This window comes from Salvelinus fontinalis, chromosome 19 (assembly GCF_029448725.1).
Source record: "Salvelinus fontinalis isolate EN_2023a chromosome 19, ASM2944872v1, whole genome shotgun sequence".
Taxonomy (NCBI): domain Eukaryota; kingdom Metazoa; phylum Chordata; class Actinopteri; order Salmoniformes; family Salmonidae; genus Salvelinus; species Salvelinus fontinalis.
In genome coordinates, this window is record NC_074683.1 from 42,732,970 (window position 1) to 42,749,019 (window position 16,050).

Genomic DNA, 16,050 nt, shown 5'->3' on the forward strand with positions numbered 1-16,050 from the left:
GTGAGGGGAGAGCAGGGCAGAGTGAGGGGAGGGAGAGCAGGGCAGAGTGAGGGGAGGGAGAGCAGGGCAGAGTGAGGGGAGGGGAGAGCAGGGCGGAGTGAGGGGAGGGAGAGCAGGGCGGAGTGAGGGGAGGGAGAGCAGGGCGGAGTGAGGGGAGGGAGAGCAGGGCGGAGTGATGGAAGGGGAGAGCAGGGCGGAGTGAGGGGAGGGAGAGCAGGGCCGAGTGAGGGGAGGGAGAGCAGGGCGGAGTGAGGGGTGGGAGAGCAGGGCGGAGTGAGGGGAGGGGAGCGCAGGGCGGAGTGAGGGGAGGGAGAGCAGGGCGGAGTGAGGGGAGGGAGAGCAGGGCGGAGTGATGGAAGGGGAGAGCAGGGCGGAGTGAGGGGAGGGAGAGCAGGGCGGAGTGATGGAAGGGGAGATCAGGGAGGAGTGATGGAAGGGGAGATCAGGGAGGAGTGATGGAAGGGGAGAGCAGGGCGGAGTGAGGGGAGGGAGAGCAGGGCGGAGTGAGGAGAGGGAGAGCAGGGCGGAGTGATGGAAGGGGAGAGCAGGGCGGAGTGAGGGGAGGGAGAGCAGGGCGGAGTGATGGAAGGGGAGAGCAGGGCGGAGTGATGGAAGGTGAGAGCAGGGCGGAGTGATGGGAGGGGAGAGCAGGGCGGAGTGATGGGAGGGGAGAGCAGGGCGGAGTGATGGGAGGGGAGAGCAGGGCGGAGTGAGGGGAGGGGAGCGCAGGGCGGAGTGAGGGGAGGGGAGCGCAGGGCGGAGTGAGGGGAGGGGAGCGCAGGGCGGAGTGAGGGGAGGGGAGAGCAGGGCGGAGTGAGGGGAGGGGAGAGCAGGGCGGAGTGATGGGAGGGGAGAGCAGGGCGGAGTGATGGGAGAGCAGGGCAGAGTGAGGGGAGGGAGAGCAGGGCGGAGTGAGGGAAGGGGAGAGCAGGTCGGAGTGATGGAAGGGGAGAGCAGGGCGGAGTGAGGGGAGGGGAGCGCAGGGCGGAGTGAGGGGAGGGGAGAGCAGGGCGGAGTGAGGGGAGGGGAGCGCAGGGCGGAGTGAGGGGAGGGGAGCGCAGGGCGGAGTGATAGGAGGGGAGAGCAGGGAGGAGTGAGGGGAGGGGAGCGCAGGGCGGAGTGAGGGGAGGGGAGCGCAGGGCGGAGTGAGGGGAGGGGAGCGCAGGGCGGAGTGAGGGGAGGGGAGAGCAGGGCGGAGTGAGGGGACGGGTGAGCAGGGCGGAGTGAGGGAAGGGGAGAGCAGGGCGGAGTGATGGAAGGGGAGAGCAGGGCGGAGTGATGGAAGGGGAGAGCAGGGCGGAGTGATGGAAGGGGAGAGCAGGGCGGAGTGATGGAAGGGGAGAGCAGGGCAGAGTGAGGGGAGGGAGAGCAGGGCAGAGTGAGGGGAGGGAGAGCAGGGCAGAGTGAGGGGAGGGAGAGCAGGGCAGAGTGAGGGGAGGGAGAGCAGGGCAGAGTGAGGGGAGGGAGAGCAGGGCAGAGTGAGGGGAGGGGAGAGCAGGGCAGAGTGAGGGGAGGGGAGAGCAGGGCGGAGTGAGGGAAGGGGAGAGCAGGGCAGAGTGAGGGAAGGGGAGAGCAGGGCAGAGTAAGGGGAGGGAGTGCAGGGCAGAGTGAGGGAAGGGGAGAGCAGGGCAGAGTGAGGATAGGGAAGAGCAGGGGGAGGGGAGAGCAGGGCAGAGTGAGGGGAGGGGAGAGCAGGGCAGAGTGAGGGGAGGGGAGAGCAGGGGGAGGGGAGAGCAGGGCAGAGTGAGGGGAGGGGAGAGCAGGGGGAGGGGAGAGCAGGGCAGAGTGAGGGAGGGAAGGCAGAGTGAGGGCAGGCTATGCGAGAGGATGGGTAGAGTCTGTTACTGAGACATTCCTCTCTGCCCCCAAAAGGAGCTCCATGAGACTATGTGGACCAACACTGCACAGTCTGTCACTTTCATTCACCAGCAGCACGTTATGTGTGTTTGTGGTTGTGTGCGGCGTGCTCAGATCTTTCATCTTTATCAATAAGAACATTTCACATAATCCTAGAGCAGGGATGGGCAACTTTGAACCTTTCAATCATGAGGGGCCGCATTTGCTTGTGGGTCAGCGTACCCACATCACCCCCCCCACACACACACACATTACGAGCAAAATATTTTAATGCAATTTCATGCAATTCTACACATTTTGCCATGGGGCGTAGAGAAGATTTAGCAACATTTAACTCATTTCATGCAATTCTATACATTTTGCCGAATTACCGTCCGGGGGGGCCCATAGGTTGGAGAGAAATGTTTGTGGTTTTTAATATGATATGAGTGAGACTAACAACATCAATGGAGCCACCCCGGACGGTAATTCGACCATGATAACAAGTTTAGATAACTGGCGACTAAATGAACTTGGCAATCTAAAAAAATGTTTTTATCCCACATGGGCTAATTGAGTGACTATCAGTGACTGACATGACAAGACAACTGCTGATGCACAGCCACATTTTGAAATTGCACCGTGTATTCTACTATTCTAATTCTCAACAGTAAGTTGAGACCACGACTGAGTTCTCCCCCAACCCCACCTCCAAAAAAAAAGGTGTTTTATCCGAGGGCCAGTTACCCATCCCTGTCCTAGAGGCACGGAGCCATCACTCAACAAACATTCTAATCTTACTCAGTTATCCCCTGTACACTCTTATTCTGACACCACTATGAGTGGATCCATAATTAAAGGGAAGTGTGTCTGTATATTCCATTAAAGGATGAGTCATTAAAGTCCTGTATGCAGGCCAGTGAACCTAACCAGGGTTGTAGTGCGGTCCCAAACACAGCAATGCTGTTCCCCATCCATCCATCCATTAGAGCATTGAACAGTGCTCCACTCACCAGCCTAATGGTGTTACAGCCTGTGGCGAAACCACGGAACAACGAATCATCCTCGTCTGCTATTGAGTTATACATTATGCCCAGGTTCCTATTCAACCCCTAGCATTTCAATATGTTGTATTTGATCATGAATCTGTACTCGGAGAGTTAAGATTCGGGCTTGGCGGTAACTTCTAATGTGTCTTATTTTGAATCTGTTCTGTGTGCGCACACGTGTGTGTAAAGTCAGCGCTCTATAAGTTATGGTTGGACTGGGTTCCCCTTTGCTCTTCTTGAATGGAATGGAAGCCCAGCAGCACTGACTCAAAATGGCTGTGCCATTGACAGACTCTGCAGGCCAATACAGGGTAACCATCTCCCCAGTGATCCAAAATGGCTGTGCTCACTCATCAAGTGACATTTACTGTAGGCCAATACAGGGAAACCAATGATCTCCAGACTGAATCAAAATGGTTCCCTTGGCTTCAGTCCATCTGACAGATCTACAGGGTGCATAGTACACACTGTCACCGTGCCAACGCTGCCTGCCCATAATGTTTGTGAAGACATAAACAGCTGGAAGTTTATGGACTGTGTTATAGACTGAGCGCTGAGCTACAGTAGCGCTTTGTGTTAATAGCACCCTGCTAACATAATGTTATGACAGGCAGTAACCTTACAGTGGAGGAAATGGAGAATATGAGTTTTCTTTTTTTAAAGTGCTTGTTAACTGTTAATAGCTTCTCATTTGTAGCGGTATGCAAACTAGAATGATGATGGTGATTTATGGGTCGGATGTATAGTGTTTCTCCAAGTGCTGAAAGGGGGGCCTTACCTCATCCACTACCTCTCAAAACACCTGTTACTATATTACCTCCTGACTCCCCCGGGTTTCATTGTACTGCTGTGTATTTACTATTAGAGGTCGACCGATTATGATTTTTCAATGCCGATACCGATTATTGGAGGGCCAAAAAAGCCGATACCGATTAATCAGCCGATTTTTATTTATTTATTTGTAATAATGACAATTACAACAATACTGAATGAACCCTTATTTTAACTTAATATAATACATCCAAAAAATCTATTTAGCCTCAAATAAATAATGAAACATGTTCAATTTGGTTTAAATAATGCAAAAACAAAGTGTTGGAGAAGAAAGTAAAAGTGCAATATGTGCCATGTAAGAAAGCTAACGTTTAAGTTCCTTGCTCAGAACATGAGAACATATGAAAGCTGGTGGTTCTTTTTAACATGAGTCTTCAATATTCCCAGGTAAGAAGTTTTAGGTTGTAGTTATTATAGGAATTATAGGACTATTTCTCTCTATACAATTTGTATTTCATATGCCTTTGACTATTGGATGTTCTTATAAGCACTTTAGTATTGCCAGTGTAACAGTATAGCTTCCATCCCTCTCCTCGCTCCTACCTGGGCTCGAATCAGGAACACAACGACAACAGCCACCCTCGAAGCAATGTTACCCATGCAGAGCAAGGGGAACAACTACTCCAAGTCTCAGAGCGAGTGACGTTTGAAACGCTATTAGCGCGCACCCCGCTAACTAGCTTCACATCAGTTACACCAGCCTAATCTCGGGAGTTGATAGGCTTGAAGTCATAAACAGTACAATGCTTGAAGCATTGCGAAGAGCTGCTGGAAAAACGCACGAAAGTGCTGTTTGAATGAATGCTTACGAGCCTGCTGCTGCCTACCATCACTCAGTCAGACTGCTCTATCAAATCATAGACTTAATTATAACATAATAACACACCCGAAATACGAGCCTTAGGTCATTAATATGGTCGAATCCGGAAACTATCATCTTGAAAACAAAACGTTTATTCTTTCAGAGAAATACTGAACCGTTCCGTATTTTATCTAACGGGTGGCATCCATAAGCCTAAATATTCCTGTTACATTGCACAACCTTCAATGTTATGTCATAATTACGTAAACTTTTGGCAATTTAGTTCGCAATGAGCCAGGCAGCCCAAACTGTTGCATACACCCTGACTCTGCGTGCAATGAACACAAGAGAAGTAACACCATTTCACCTGGTTAATATCGCCTGCTAACCTGGATTTATTTTAGCTAAATATCCAGGTTTAAAAATATATACTTCTGTGTATTGATTTTAAGAAAGGCATTGATGTTTATGGTTAGGTACACGTTGGAGCAACGACAGTCCTTTTTCGCGAATGCGCTTTTGTTAAAGCATCCCCCGTTTGGCGAAGTTGGCTGTCTTTGTTAGGAAGAAATAGTCTTCACACAGTTCGCAACGAGCCAGGTGGCCCAAACTGCTGCATATCCCCTGACTCTGTTGCAAGATCAGTGACACAATTTCCCTAGTTAACTTCTTCTGGCTGCAAGCCCGAGGCCGGCCACAGTATGACAACAGCCAGGGGCGCGAAATTCAAAATATATTTTTTAGAAATATTTAACTTTCACACATTAACAAGTCCAATACAGCAAATGAAAGGTACACATCTTGTGAATCCAGCCAACATGTCCGATTTTTTTAACGTTTTACAGCGAAAACAGCACGTATATTTATGTTAGCTCACCACCAAATACAAAAAAGGACAGACATTTTTCACAGCACAGGTAGCATGCACAAAGCCAACCTAACTAACCAAGAACCAACCAAACTAACCAACAAACAACTTCATCAGATGACAGTCTTATAACATGTTATTCAAAAAATCTGTTTTGTTCGAAAAATGGGCATATTTCAGGAATAAATCATTTTTTACATTGCAGCTACAATCAGAAATTGCACCGAAAGCAGCCATAATAATTACAGACACCAACGTCAAATACCTAAATACTCATCATAAAACATTTCTGAAAAATACATAGTGTACAGCAAATGAAAGACAGGCATCTTGTGATTCCAGCCAATATTTCCGATTTATTAAGTGTTTTACACCGAAAACACAATATAGCATTATATTAGCTTACCACAATAGCCAGAAACACAAGCCATTCCCCAGTAGCAAAGGTTAGCGATCGTAACAAACCAGCAGAAGATATATCATTTTTGACTAACCTTAATAAGCTTCATCAGATGACAGTCCTATAACATCAGGTTATACATACACTTATGTTTTGTTCGAAAATGTGCATATTTAGAGCTGAAATCAGTGGTTATACTTTGTGCTAATGTAGCATATTTTTCCCACAACGTCCGGATATTTTTCTGACACTTTTTCTGACACACATATTCTGACCAAATAGCTATTCATAAACATAACTAAAAAATACATGGTGTATAGGAAATGATAGATACACTAGTTCTTAATGCAATCGCCGTGTTAGAATTCTAAAAATAAATTCATTACGACATCCAGCTTAGGTATAGCGAGAGAGTACCCAAAAGCTAGGCGCAAACGACTAGCACAACATGTTCGACAGATATATGAAATAGCATCATAAAAGGGGTCCTACTTTTGCTGATCTTTCATCAGAATGTTGTACAATGGGTCCTTTGTCCAGAACAATCGTTGTTTGGATTTAGAACGGCCTTTTTCCCTCTCGATTTAGCAAGCACACTTGCCAAGTGGCGCGAATCTCTCCATGTCAACAAACAGAAGAGAACGGAACACGGCAAAACTCCCGAAAAAAATTCAATAATCTGATTAACCTGTTTGGGCTGCAAGCCCGAAATCGGACGAAAATGACAACAGCTGCAGGGCGCGAAATTCAAAATCTATTTTTTAAAAATATTTAACTTTTACACATTAACAAGTCCAATACAGCATTTGAAAGATAAACATCTTGTCAATCCAGCCAACATGTCCGATTTTTTAAATGTTTTACAGAGAAAACACCACATATATTTATGTTAGCTCACCACCAAATACAAAAGTGGACAGACACGTATGGATATGATTATGAAGTATGAATTATGATTCAAGTAGCATGCACAAGCCAACCGAAATAAACTAAAACCAACCTAAAGAGCCCAGAAAAAACTACCTCAGATGACAGTCATATAACATGTTACACAATAAATCTATGTTTTGTTCATAAAAAGTGCATATTTTAGCTATAAATCAGTTTTACATTGATGCTAACATAAATGCTAACACATAGCTAGAGTCTGAATCCAGACGGGGGTAGCCAGAGAAAATACATACACCAACGTCGGCTACTAATTACACCTCATAAAACATTTCAGAAAAACATATGGTGGATAGCTAATGAAAGACAGATATCGTGTGAATAAAGCCAACATTTCCGATTTTTGAAGTGTTTTACAGCGAAAACACAATATATCGTTATATTAGCTAACAACATAAGCTAGCATAAGTCAGCACTAGCATTGGTCAAGCGCTAGCCTAGCACAGTTAGCCCACTTAGCACAGCACAGCTCAACAGATATATGAAAAAGCATCCCAAATTGGGTCTTATCTTTGTTGATATTCCATCAGAATGTTGTAACGGGGTCCAATGTCCAGTAGAGTCTTTAGTTGGGTTCCAGAACGAATTATTTCCCTCTTTGGTTAGCAAGCACAATAGCATTGCGGCGCTACACAGCGTTTCTTCAAAAAATTCTTCCGTCGTATCACATCTAAAGTCCAGAATAAATTGCAATAATATAATTAAAGTATATTGAAAAAACATACTTTAGGATGATTTTGTGACATGTATCAAATAATATCGTAGTCAGACATCATATTCACCGTTATCTACCTTGTTCCAGAAGCCGAGACCAAATTATGCTTCGCGCCCGGAATTTTTTTTAACTGCGCAGGTCTCACAAGAAGGTGTGTTATTCAGTCCATGGACGAGATATTCGACTCCTTTCAATTCTCACTTCCGCATTACAGCCTGACGAAGGCGTATGACGTGTTCCTATGGTCCCAAGTCAAAGGGCCTTTTATAGAGAAGGTCTTAAAGAGACACATCGCATTTTGGAAATCTCAATTCGGCTGGGAAAATGGCTGTAAAAATATTTCTGTTCGACTTAGAGAAACAATTCAAACCTTTTTAGAAACTATAGACTGTTATCTATCCAACAGTAGTAAATATATGCATATTGGAAAATAAAAAGTTTCTTAGGAGGCCGTTTGAAAATGTGCACACATTTTCCAGTTTTTTCAATATTCAGCTTGCTTCACATGTATCAAATCAAATCAAAAATCAAATCATCGAACCCCGGTTCCTTCTCGCGCCTTCCTGAAAACAGGAAATGGGTGACACGTCATTCCAAGAGGATTTATTCCACTTCAGACCAAGATAAACACTCTATTTCTTCTCTCACTGCCTCTTGACATCTAGGGGAAGGTGTATGACGTGCATGTATACTAATACGTATCATGCCCATTTATAGGCAGGACCTAGAACAGAGCCTCGATTTCAGACTTTCCACTTCCTGGTCAGGAAGTTTGCTGCCAAATTAGTTCTGTTTTACTCACAGATATAATTCAAACGGTTTTAGAAACTAGAGTGTTTTCTATCCAATAGTAATAATAATATGCATATTGTACGAGCAAGAATTGAGTACGAGGCCGTTTGAAATGGGCACCTTTTACCTGGCTACTCAATACTGCCCCTGCAGCCCAAACAGGTTAAAAGAAATTCATGTTAGCAGGCAATATTAACTAAATATGCAGGATTAAAAATATATGCTTGTGTATTGATTTTAAGAAAGGCATTGATGTTTATGGTTAGGTACACGTTGGAGCAACGGCAGTCCCTTTTCGCGGATGCGGACTGCATTGATTATATGCAACGCAGGACACGCTAGATAAACTAGTAATATCATCAACCGTGTGTAGTTAACTAGTGATTATGATTGATTGTTTTTTATAAGATAAGTTTAATGCTAGCTAGCAACTTACCTGGCCATCTTACTGCATTCGCGTAACAGGCAGGCTCCTCGTGGAGTACAATGTAAGGCAGGTGGTTAGAGGGTTGGACTAGTTAACCGTAAGGTTGCAAGATTGAATCCCCGAGCTGACAAGGTAAAAATCTGTCGTTCTGCCCCTGAACAAGGCAGTTAACCCACCGTTCCTAGGCCGTCATTGAGAATAAGAATGTGTTCTTAACTGACTTGTCCAGTTAAATAAAGGTGTAAAAATATATTTAAAAAAAAATACTATTTCCGATTGTTATGAAAACTTGAAATCGGCCCTAATTAATCGGCCATTCCGATTAATCGGTCGACCTCTATTTACTATATTACCTCCTGACTCCTCTGGGTTTCATTGTACTGCTCTCTGTGACTCCGTCAGGTGGTCCTGTGTATTGGTATGCCAACCTCTGGCGCCCCTCTGGGTTCTTATAAAGACATGCTGAGGTAGGAGTCTCCTGGGTCAGGCTCCAGTGCTGATTGAGGTCTCTGTGTCCAGGGCGGTGAAAGAATGGAGGGATGGAAGGAGAGAGAGAGGGAGTGTGGGAGGAGTGAATGGAGACTGTTCCCCTGCCAACCAGCAGGCCAGAGCCTTGAAATGGAAATGAGCGAGAGCAAAAGAAAGTGTGTGTGTGTGTGCGCGCGATTCAGCTGGGCTGTGTGGGTCTCAGGGGAGTTTAAGGTCTGCTGTACCCTGCATATCTCTGCTCTCTATACTGTGACAGTCGACAGCATAGTCTCCATGGGATGGCTTGAAGTAGGCCCCGGAGGAGAGCATTCAAGCTGGGTCACATCAAGTGGGGCAACACACACACACACACACACACACACACACACACACACACACACACACACACACACACACACACACACACACACACACACACAAACACACACAGTGCATTCGGAAAGTATTCCGACCCCTTTCCTTTTTCCACATTTCCACACTCGAAATTGAGCCCAGGAGCATCCTGTTTATATTGATTGGACATGATTTGGAAAGGCACACACATGTCTTTATAAGGTATCAGTTGACAGTGCATGTCACAGAAAAAAATCAAGCCATGAGGTCGAAGTACCAAAACATTTCTGCAGCATTGAAGGCCCCCAAGAACACAGTGGCCTCCATCATTCTTAAATGGAAGAAGTTTGGCCGCCTGGCCAAAACTGAGCAATCGGGGAAAGGGCCTTGGTCACTCTGACAGAGCTCCAGTTCCTCTGTCGAGATGGGAGAACCTTTGATAGGACAGCCATCTCCGCAGCACTCCACCAATCAGGCCTTTATGGTAGAGTGGCCAGACGGAAGCCACTCTTCAGTAAAAGGCACATGACAGCCCGCTTGGTTTGCCAATAGGCACGTAAAGGACTTTGACCATGAGAAACAAGATTCTCTGGTCTGATGAAAACAAGATTGAACTATTTGACCTAAATGCCAAGCGTCACATCTGGTCAAATCCTGGCACCATCCCTACGGTGAAGCGTGGTGGTGGTGGTGGCAGCATCATGCTGTGGGCAGGGACTGGAAGTCAGGATCAAGGAAAAGATGAAGGGAGCAAAGTACAGAGAGATCATTGATGAAAAGCTGCTCCAGAGTGCTCGGGACCTCCGACTGGGTCGAAGGTTCACCTTCCAACAGAACAATAACCCTAAGCACACAGCCTCTGAATGTCCTTGAGCGGCCCAGCCAGAGCCCGGACTTGAACCCGATCGAACATCTCTGGAGAGACCTGAAAATAGCTGTGCAGCGATGCTCCCATCCAACCTGACAGAGCTTGATAGGATCTGCATAGAAGAACGGGAGAAACTCCCCAAATACAAGTGTGCCAAGCTTGTAGCGTCATACCCAAGAAGACTTGAGGCTGTAGTCGCTGCCAAAAGTGCTTCAACAAAGTACGAAGTAAAGGGTCTGAATACTTATGTAAATGTGATATTTTTCTTTTTTATACATTTGCAAAAAAATGTCATTAAGGGGTATTGTGTGTAGATTGATGAGGGAAAACATTTAATCCATTTTAGAATAAAGCTGTAACGTAACTAAATGTGGAAAAAGTCAAGGGGTCTGAATACTTTCCGAATGCACACACACACACACACACACACACACACACACACACACACACACACACACACACACACACACACACACACACACACACACACACACACACACACACACACACACGAAGATGAATACGTACTGTTTGGAATAGCAGACAGAGGGTGAGACACTGTATGCTCTTTCCATGACAAACTGACCAGGTGAATCCAGGTGAAAGCTATGATCCCTTATTGATGTCACCTGTTAAATCCACTTCACTCAGTGTAAGGAAGGAGTCAGGTTAAAGGATTTTCAAGCCTTGAGACAATTGAGATGGGTCTTTCATTCTTAAGTGTCTGTATCAAGAATGGTACACCACCCCCAGAACATCCAGCCAACTTGACAACTGTGGGAAGCATTGGAGTCAACATGGGCCAGCATCCCTGTGGAACGCATTCAACACCTTGTAGAGTCCATAACCCTGATGAATTGAGGCTGTTCTGAGGCTAAACGTGGGTGCAACTCAATATTAGGAAGGTGTTTTGTACACTCCGTGTGTGATGTATGTTTGTGGTGTCTTATGTCTCCTTCACTGTCGTCACTTCTCAGACGCTCTGAAAAACAAGCCTCTCACATAACCCTTGTTTTACATGGACCTTGACTATTCTATTACACATTATGGTCTGTTCAATATTTCTGTCTTGTTTGCATTTGCCCATCCCTTTGTCTGTCTTTTTCATTCTCTCCTTCTGTCATCTCTGCCCTGTGATGTCGGGTCTTCTGTGTGTTAGTAACTGCTGCCAAGGGACTCCTCTCCTGCTCCCATCTCCTCACCCGCTCCGCTCTCACACAACAAAACAGCAGGAAAGTTCTGTGCCACTCTGTGTGAACCCAATAACTTCCTGAGTTAACTCACACAGTCATCTAAACAGATGTGACCTAGCTCTATCTACACCGCAACACACACACACACACACACACACACACACACACACACACACACACACACACACACACACACACACACACACACACACACACACACACACACACACACACACACACACACACACACAATTGTCACTTTTCCCTATGTTGTGACTAAACAAATGACAGCATTGGGAATTTCTGTGTGCAGTGGAATGTACTTGTGCTTACTTTAGTTCTGCAGTATGTTTGGTTACATTTGTATTAGTCAGATGTAATTGGTTTGTACAGTAAGAGATGCCCGGATGTAGGTCTGTCTGATGTTATGTTCCAAGCAACCACCATTCAACCACCTGAGCCATCTATATGCCAGTCATCCATCTCCCTGGGTCCGGCAGCTGAACGCATCAGAACAACTCTTAGTTGGCCCCGGCTAGCGCTCCCACGTGGGTTACGACGGGTAAACAAGCAGCATGGAGGAGACGAGCGCTTTGTTGTTGCTGCCTGCTGTCTTTTTGTTGTGCAGAAAGAGGCAAGGAGACAGGTAGGAGGAGAGGAACCTTTGATCCCCTGCCTGCCTGTCAGTCAGTACCACAGCAGAGCCACGCACCAGACACCCTGTCTGCTCCACTTTCCTCCCCAGCCAGCATGCACTAGTTTCAGCCTTTTGATTAGTGGAGACGCATGTAGCTGAGTGGTGCTGAACACCTGGTTTAATGAGGAGATGTGAGTTGTGACAAATACACTAACAGTTGTGACCGAGGGAGTGTGTATGTGTGTCTGTCACTTGGGTGCATTTACTGTATGTAGTATGTGGGTAGAGAGAATTTCTGAGTATGTAGTGATTGTACTGAATGTATGTAATTGTGAACTATAGTATGTGTGTGCTTGCCCTCTCTGAGGAGGAGGTCCTCTATCTTCTATTTTAAGTGTTGAGATCTCCACTGGGCCTAGAGTGCAGCCTGAAGCATCAATTAGAGTCCTGCCCCCCCCCCCCCCCCCCCTAACTCCTGCCTGGTCTCCCACTGGAGCTCAAGCCTGCCCTGCCCACACACACAAATCCACTTCGTCTCCTGCTGGCTCATTTAGTCAAAGCTTTCTGGGTACCACTGGATTAATGACTTATCAAAGGACTCAAGTGTCTTGGGTTGTAGATATGCGGCAGGGGTGGCAGAGCGTTGGGCCGAAAGGAATCCCCGATCCGACAATGTGAAGAATCTGTCTGTGCCCTTGAGCAAGGCACTTAACCTGAATTGCTCCTGTAAGTAGCTCTGGATAAGAGCGGCTGCTAAATTACAAAAATGTAGATGTGAAAGATGTATGTTTAGTGTCTGGTTATACAAGTGTCGGTGTACCAGTTCCTGCTACCTGCTAGAAGAAACCTGAAAGGCTTTTGATTCAATCCACTGGCAACAACAGACTGTTGTCTTTCACTGGCTGTCTAAATGAAATAAAATGTCAGGTCATGTTAGCTTAACATACTGATGTAGTGATTCTCTTCCTTTCTCCCCCTCCTCTCTCTCAGGACTGGGTAAGGGCAGAAGGAAGCAGAGTGCCCGTGATGCTTCTCCCACGCCCAGCACGGATGCAGAGTACCCCTCCAATGGGAGTGGAGGAGGAGGCGGTGCCGAACGCATCTACGACCTCACCATCCTGGCTGTTGTCAAGTTCTCGTACATGGCGGAGCGCGAGGATGAGCTGACCCTAGCCAAGGGGTCCCGGGTCACGGTGATGGAGAAGTGCAGTGACGGCTGGTGGCGGGGCAGCCAGGGAGGTCGTGTGGGCTGGTTCCCCTCCAACTACGTCCTGGAGGACCCCGCAGAGAGAGAGGGTGAGGGGGGTGGAGGAGGAAGGGACTCTCCAGGTTATCCAGGGCAGGGCAGGGGGGCCACGATGACCAACGGGCGGGCGGGAGGGGGTGGCGGCCGGGATGGAGAGGGAGGTGATGTACTCCATCTGGTCCAGACTATTTACCCGTTCAGCTCAGTGACGGAGGAAGAGCTGAACTTTGAGAAGGGAGAGGTGATGGAGGTTGTGGAGAAACCAGAGAATGACCCAGAGTGGTGGCGCTGCAGGAACGCCCAAGGCCTGGTGGGCCTAGTGCCTAAGAACTATGTGCTGGTGCTGAATGATGCTGACAGGCCTCCTGGGCTCCCCGCCCTGCCGCAGTCGCCCCCTGGCTCCCCACAGATCCGCTACGTGGGGCCGGCGATCGTGGGCAAGTTTGCAGGCAGGGACTGGTACTACGGAGGGGTGACCAGACACCAGGCAGAGCTGGTCCTCAACGAGAGGGGAAAGGAGGGGGACTTCCTCATACGGGACAGCGAGTCATCGGTGAGTGGGGGAAGAGAGGATGAAGAACTGATTGAGGACAGTGGGAGGAAAGGAGGAAAGGGAGCAGGATGGAGGGAAGAGTAGAAAAATAAGTTGGAGAATAGGAGAGATCTGCACACATGAACAGCAGAAATATTGGCCTGTGATTTATAAATTAAGTCATGGTGCCCTCTGCTGGTGGATAGTGAGTAGCGTTAGTAAAGGAAAGCATGTTTGTTGGAGACAAATTGGTGAGTAAATGAACTGACTCCCTTTCTCTCCCTCCAGCCCAGTGATTTCTCTGTGTCTCTGAAGGCGCCTGGGAAGAACAAGCACTTCAAGGTGCAGTGTTCAGAGGAGGTCTACTGTATCGGCCAGCGCAAGTTCAGCTCCATTGATGAACTGGTGGAACACTACAAGAAAGCCCCCATCTTCACCAGCCAACACGGAGACAAGCTCTACCTGGTCAAACCGCTGCTGTGACACACATACATAAACACATATACACACACAGGCACTCAGACATGCAAATACACACACATACGCACTCCACCAAATGCCCATATCCCAGCAATCCTCAACATGCTGAACTTGGGGAGATAACTTAAGTCTGTTTTAGGCTCGTCACATAGCTGGTCTTGGTTCTGTTTACTTTCTTTGCTTTTGGGTTTTCTCTGTTTGTTTGTTAAAACCCTCTCCAGAGGTTCCGATGATTTCTAAAGGAAATAATGACTTCACTAAGTGACCATTGTAAACACCCTCTTTTGCCTTTTCTCCTCTTCTCTGCCTTCATCCTCCTCAGAACTGTAGTCATTTTCTTCCACCTCTGCCTCCTCTTCATCCCTCTATCATCGAGGAGAAGTAGGAGAGAGCGAGAATTTAAAAGAATGGAGAGTTTGAATGTCTGTCAATGTACAACACTTACTGTATTGCTCTTCTATTCGCTCCAGCTCTACACTACACTTACGGCACATTTCCAGTCAGGATTCACCAGTGTTTTACACACAAGGCTCAGACTTTTCTGTTTCCCTCTACTCAGGCCGGCACCCGTGCCCCACTGGGCCATGGCTCCGGCGGACCTGTTCTCATTTGGGGCCAATAACAGGCCACAGGTACTTTTCAGCTGGCATTTACATAAATGGCTAACTGAACTTTAACACCTTCTCACAAAGCAACTGTTTTGATTATGCAGAAGTTGTTTATTCTGTTCTTCACAAATCTTCATTGTCAGCCCTAGCTATGGAAACATCATTTCCCTAGTATAGCATTAGGCTGTATACACAATCTAGTGTAACGCTGGTGTTACAGTCCAAAAGCAGCATTACTGTTTTGCTAGTCTATTGGCTCCAGCTCTACATTACACTTACTGTTCTGATGTTCTATTGGCTCCAGCTCTACACTACTTCTATTTGATTTTCTCCAGCTCTACACTACACGTACTGTGCTCACTCACTCACTCATTCCCCGGCCCTAGTGCTGTTTTTCAATGAAGATCCGGGCTTCAGGCGTTTTACTCTCAAAGTTATATACAGTGCATTCAGAAAGTATTCAGACCCCTTGAATTTTCCACATTTTGTTACATTACAGTCTTATTCTAAAATGTATAAAATTATTTTCCTCCCTCATCAATCTACACACAATACCCCCATAATGACAAAGCAAAAACAGGCTTGTAGACATTTTTGTAAATGTATTAAATATAAAAAACTGAAAACTGAAATCAAGTATTCAGTTTGTTGAAGCACCTTTGGTACCTTTGGCAACTGAAATCAAGTATTCAGTTTGTTGAAGCACCTTTGGCAGCGATTACAGCCTTGAGTCTTCTTGGGTAGGACGCTACAGGCTTGGCACACCTGAATTTGGAGAGTTTCTCCCATTCTTCTCTGCAGATCCTCTCAAGCTTGGTCAGGTTGGATGAGGTGCGTTGCTGCACAGCTATTTTCAGGTCTCTCCAAAGATGTTCGATCAGGTTCAAGTCCGGGCTCTGGGTGGGCCACTCAAGGACATTCAGAGACTTGCCCCGAAGTCTTGCATTGTCTTGGCTGTGTGTTTAGGGGTCGTTGTCCTGTTGGAAGGTGAAT

The 16,050-nt window shown here is 46.8% G+C and overlaps 1 protein-coding gene across 2 annotated transcripts in view; it reads left to right on the forward strand.

The window, feature by feature from the left end:
- The window catches only part of LOC129816771 (cytoplasmic protein NCK2-like), a 46,242-nt gene extending 30,528 nt beyond the window's left edge, over positions 1-15,714 (forward strand). For both annotated transcript variants that reach the window (XM_055871648.1, XM_055871650.1), the window contains exons 3-4: positions 13,182-13,990; positions 14,258-15,714. In XM_055871648.1, the coding sequence (XP_055727623.1) occupies positions 13,182-13,990; positions 14,258-14,452 (1,004 nt within the window). In that variant the 3' untranslated portion in view covers positions 14,453-15,714. The remainder of the gene's footprint in view (positions 1-13,181; positions 13,991-14,257) is intronic.
- The last annotated feature ends 336 nt before the right edge of the window (positions 15,715-16,050 follow it).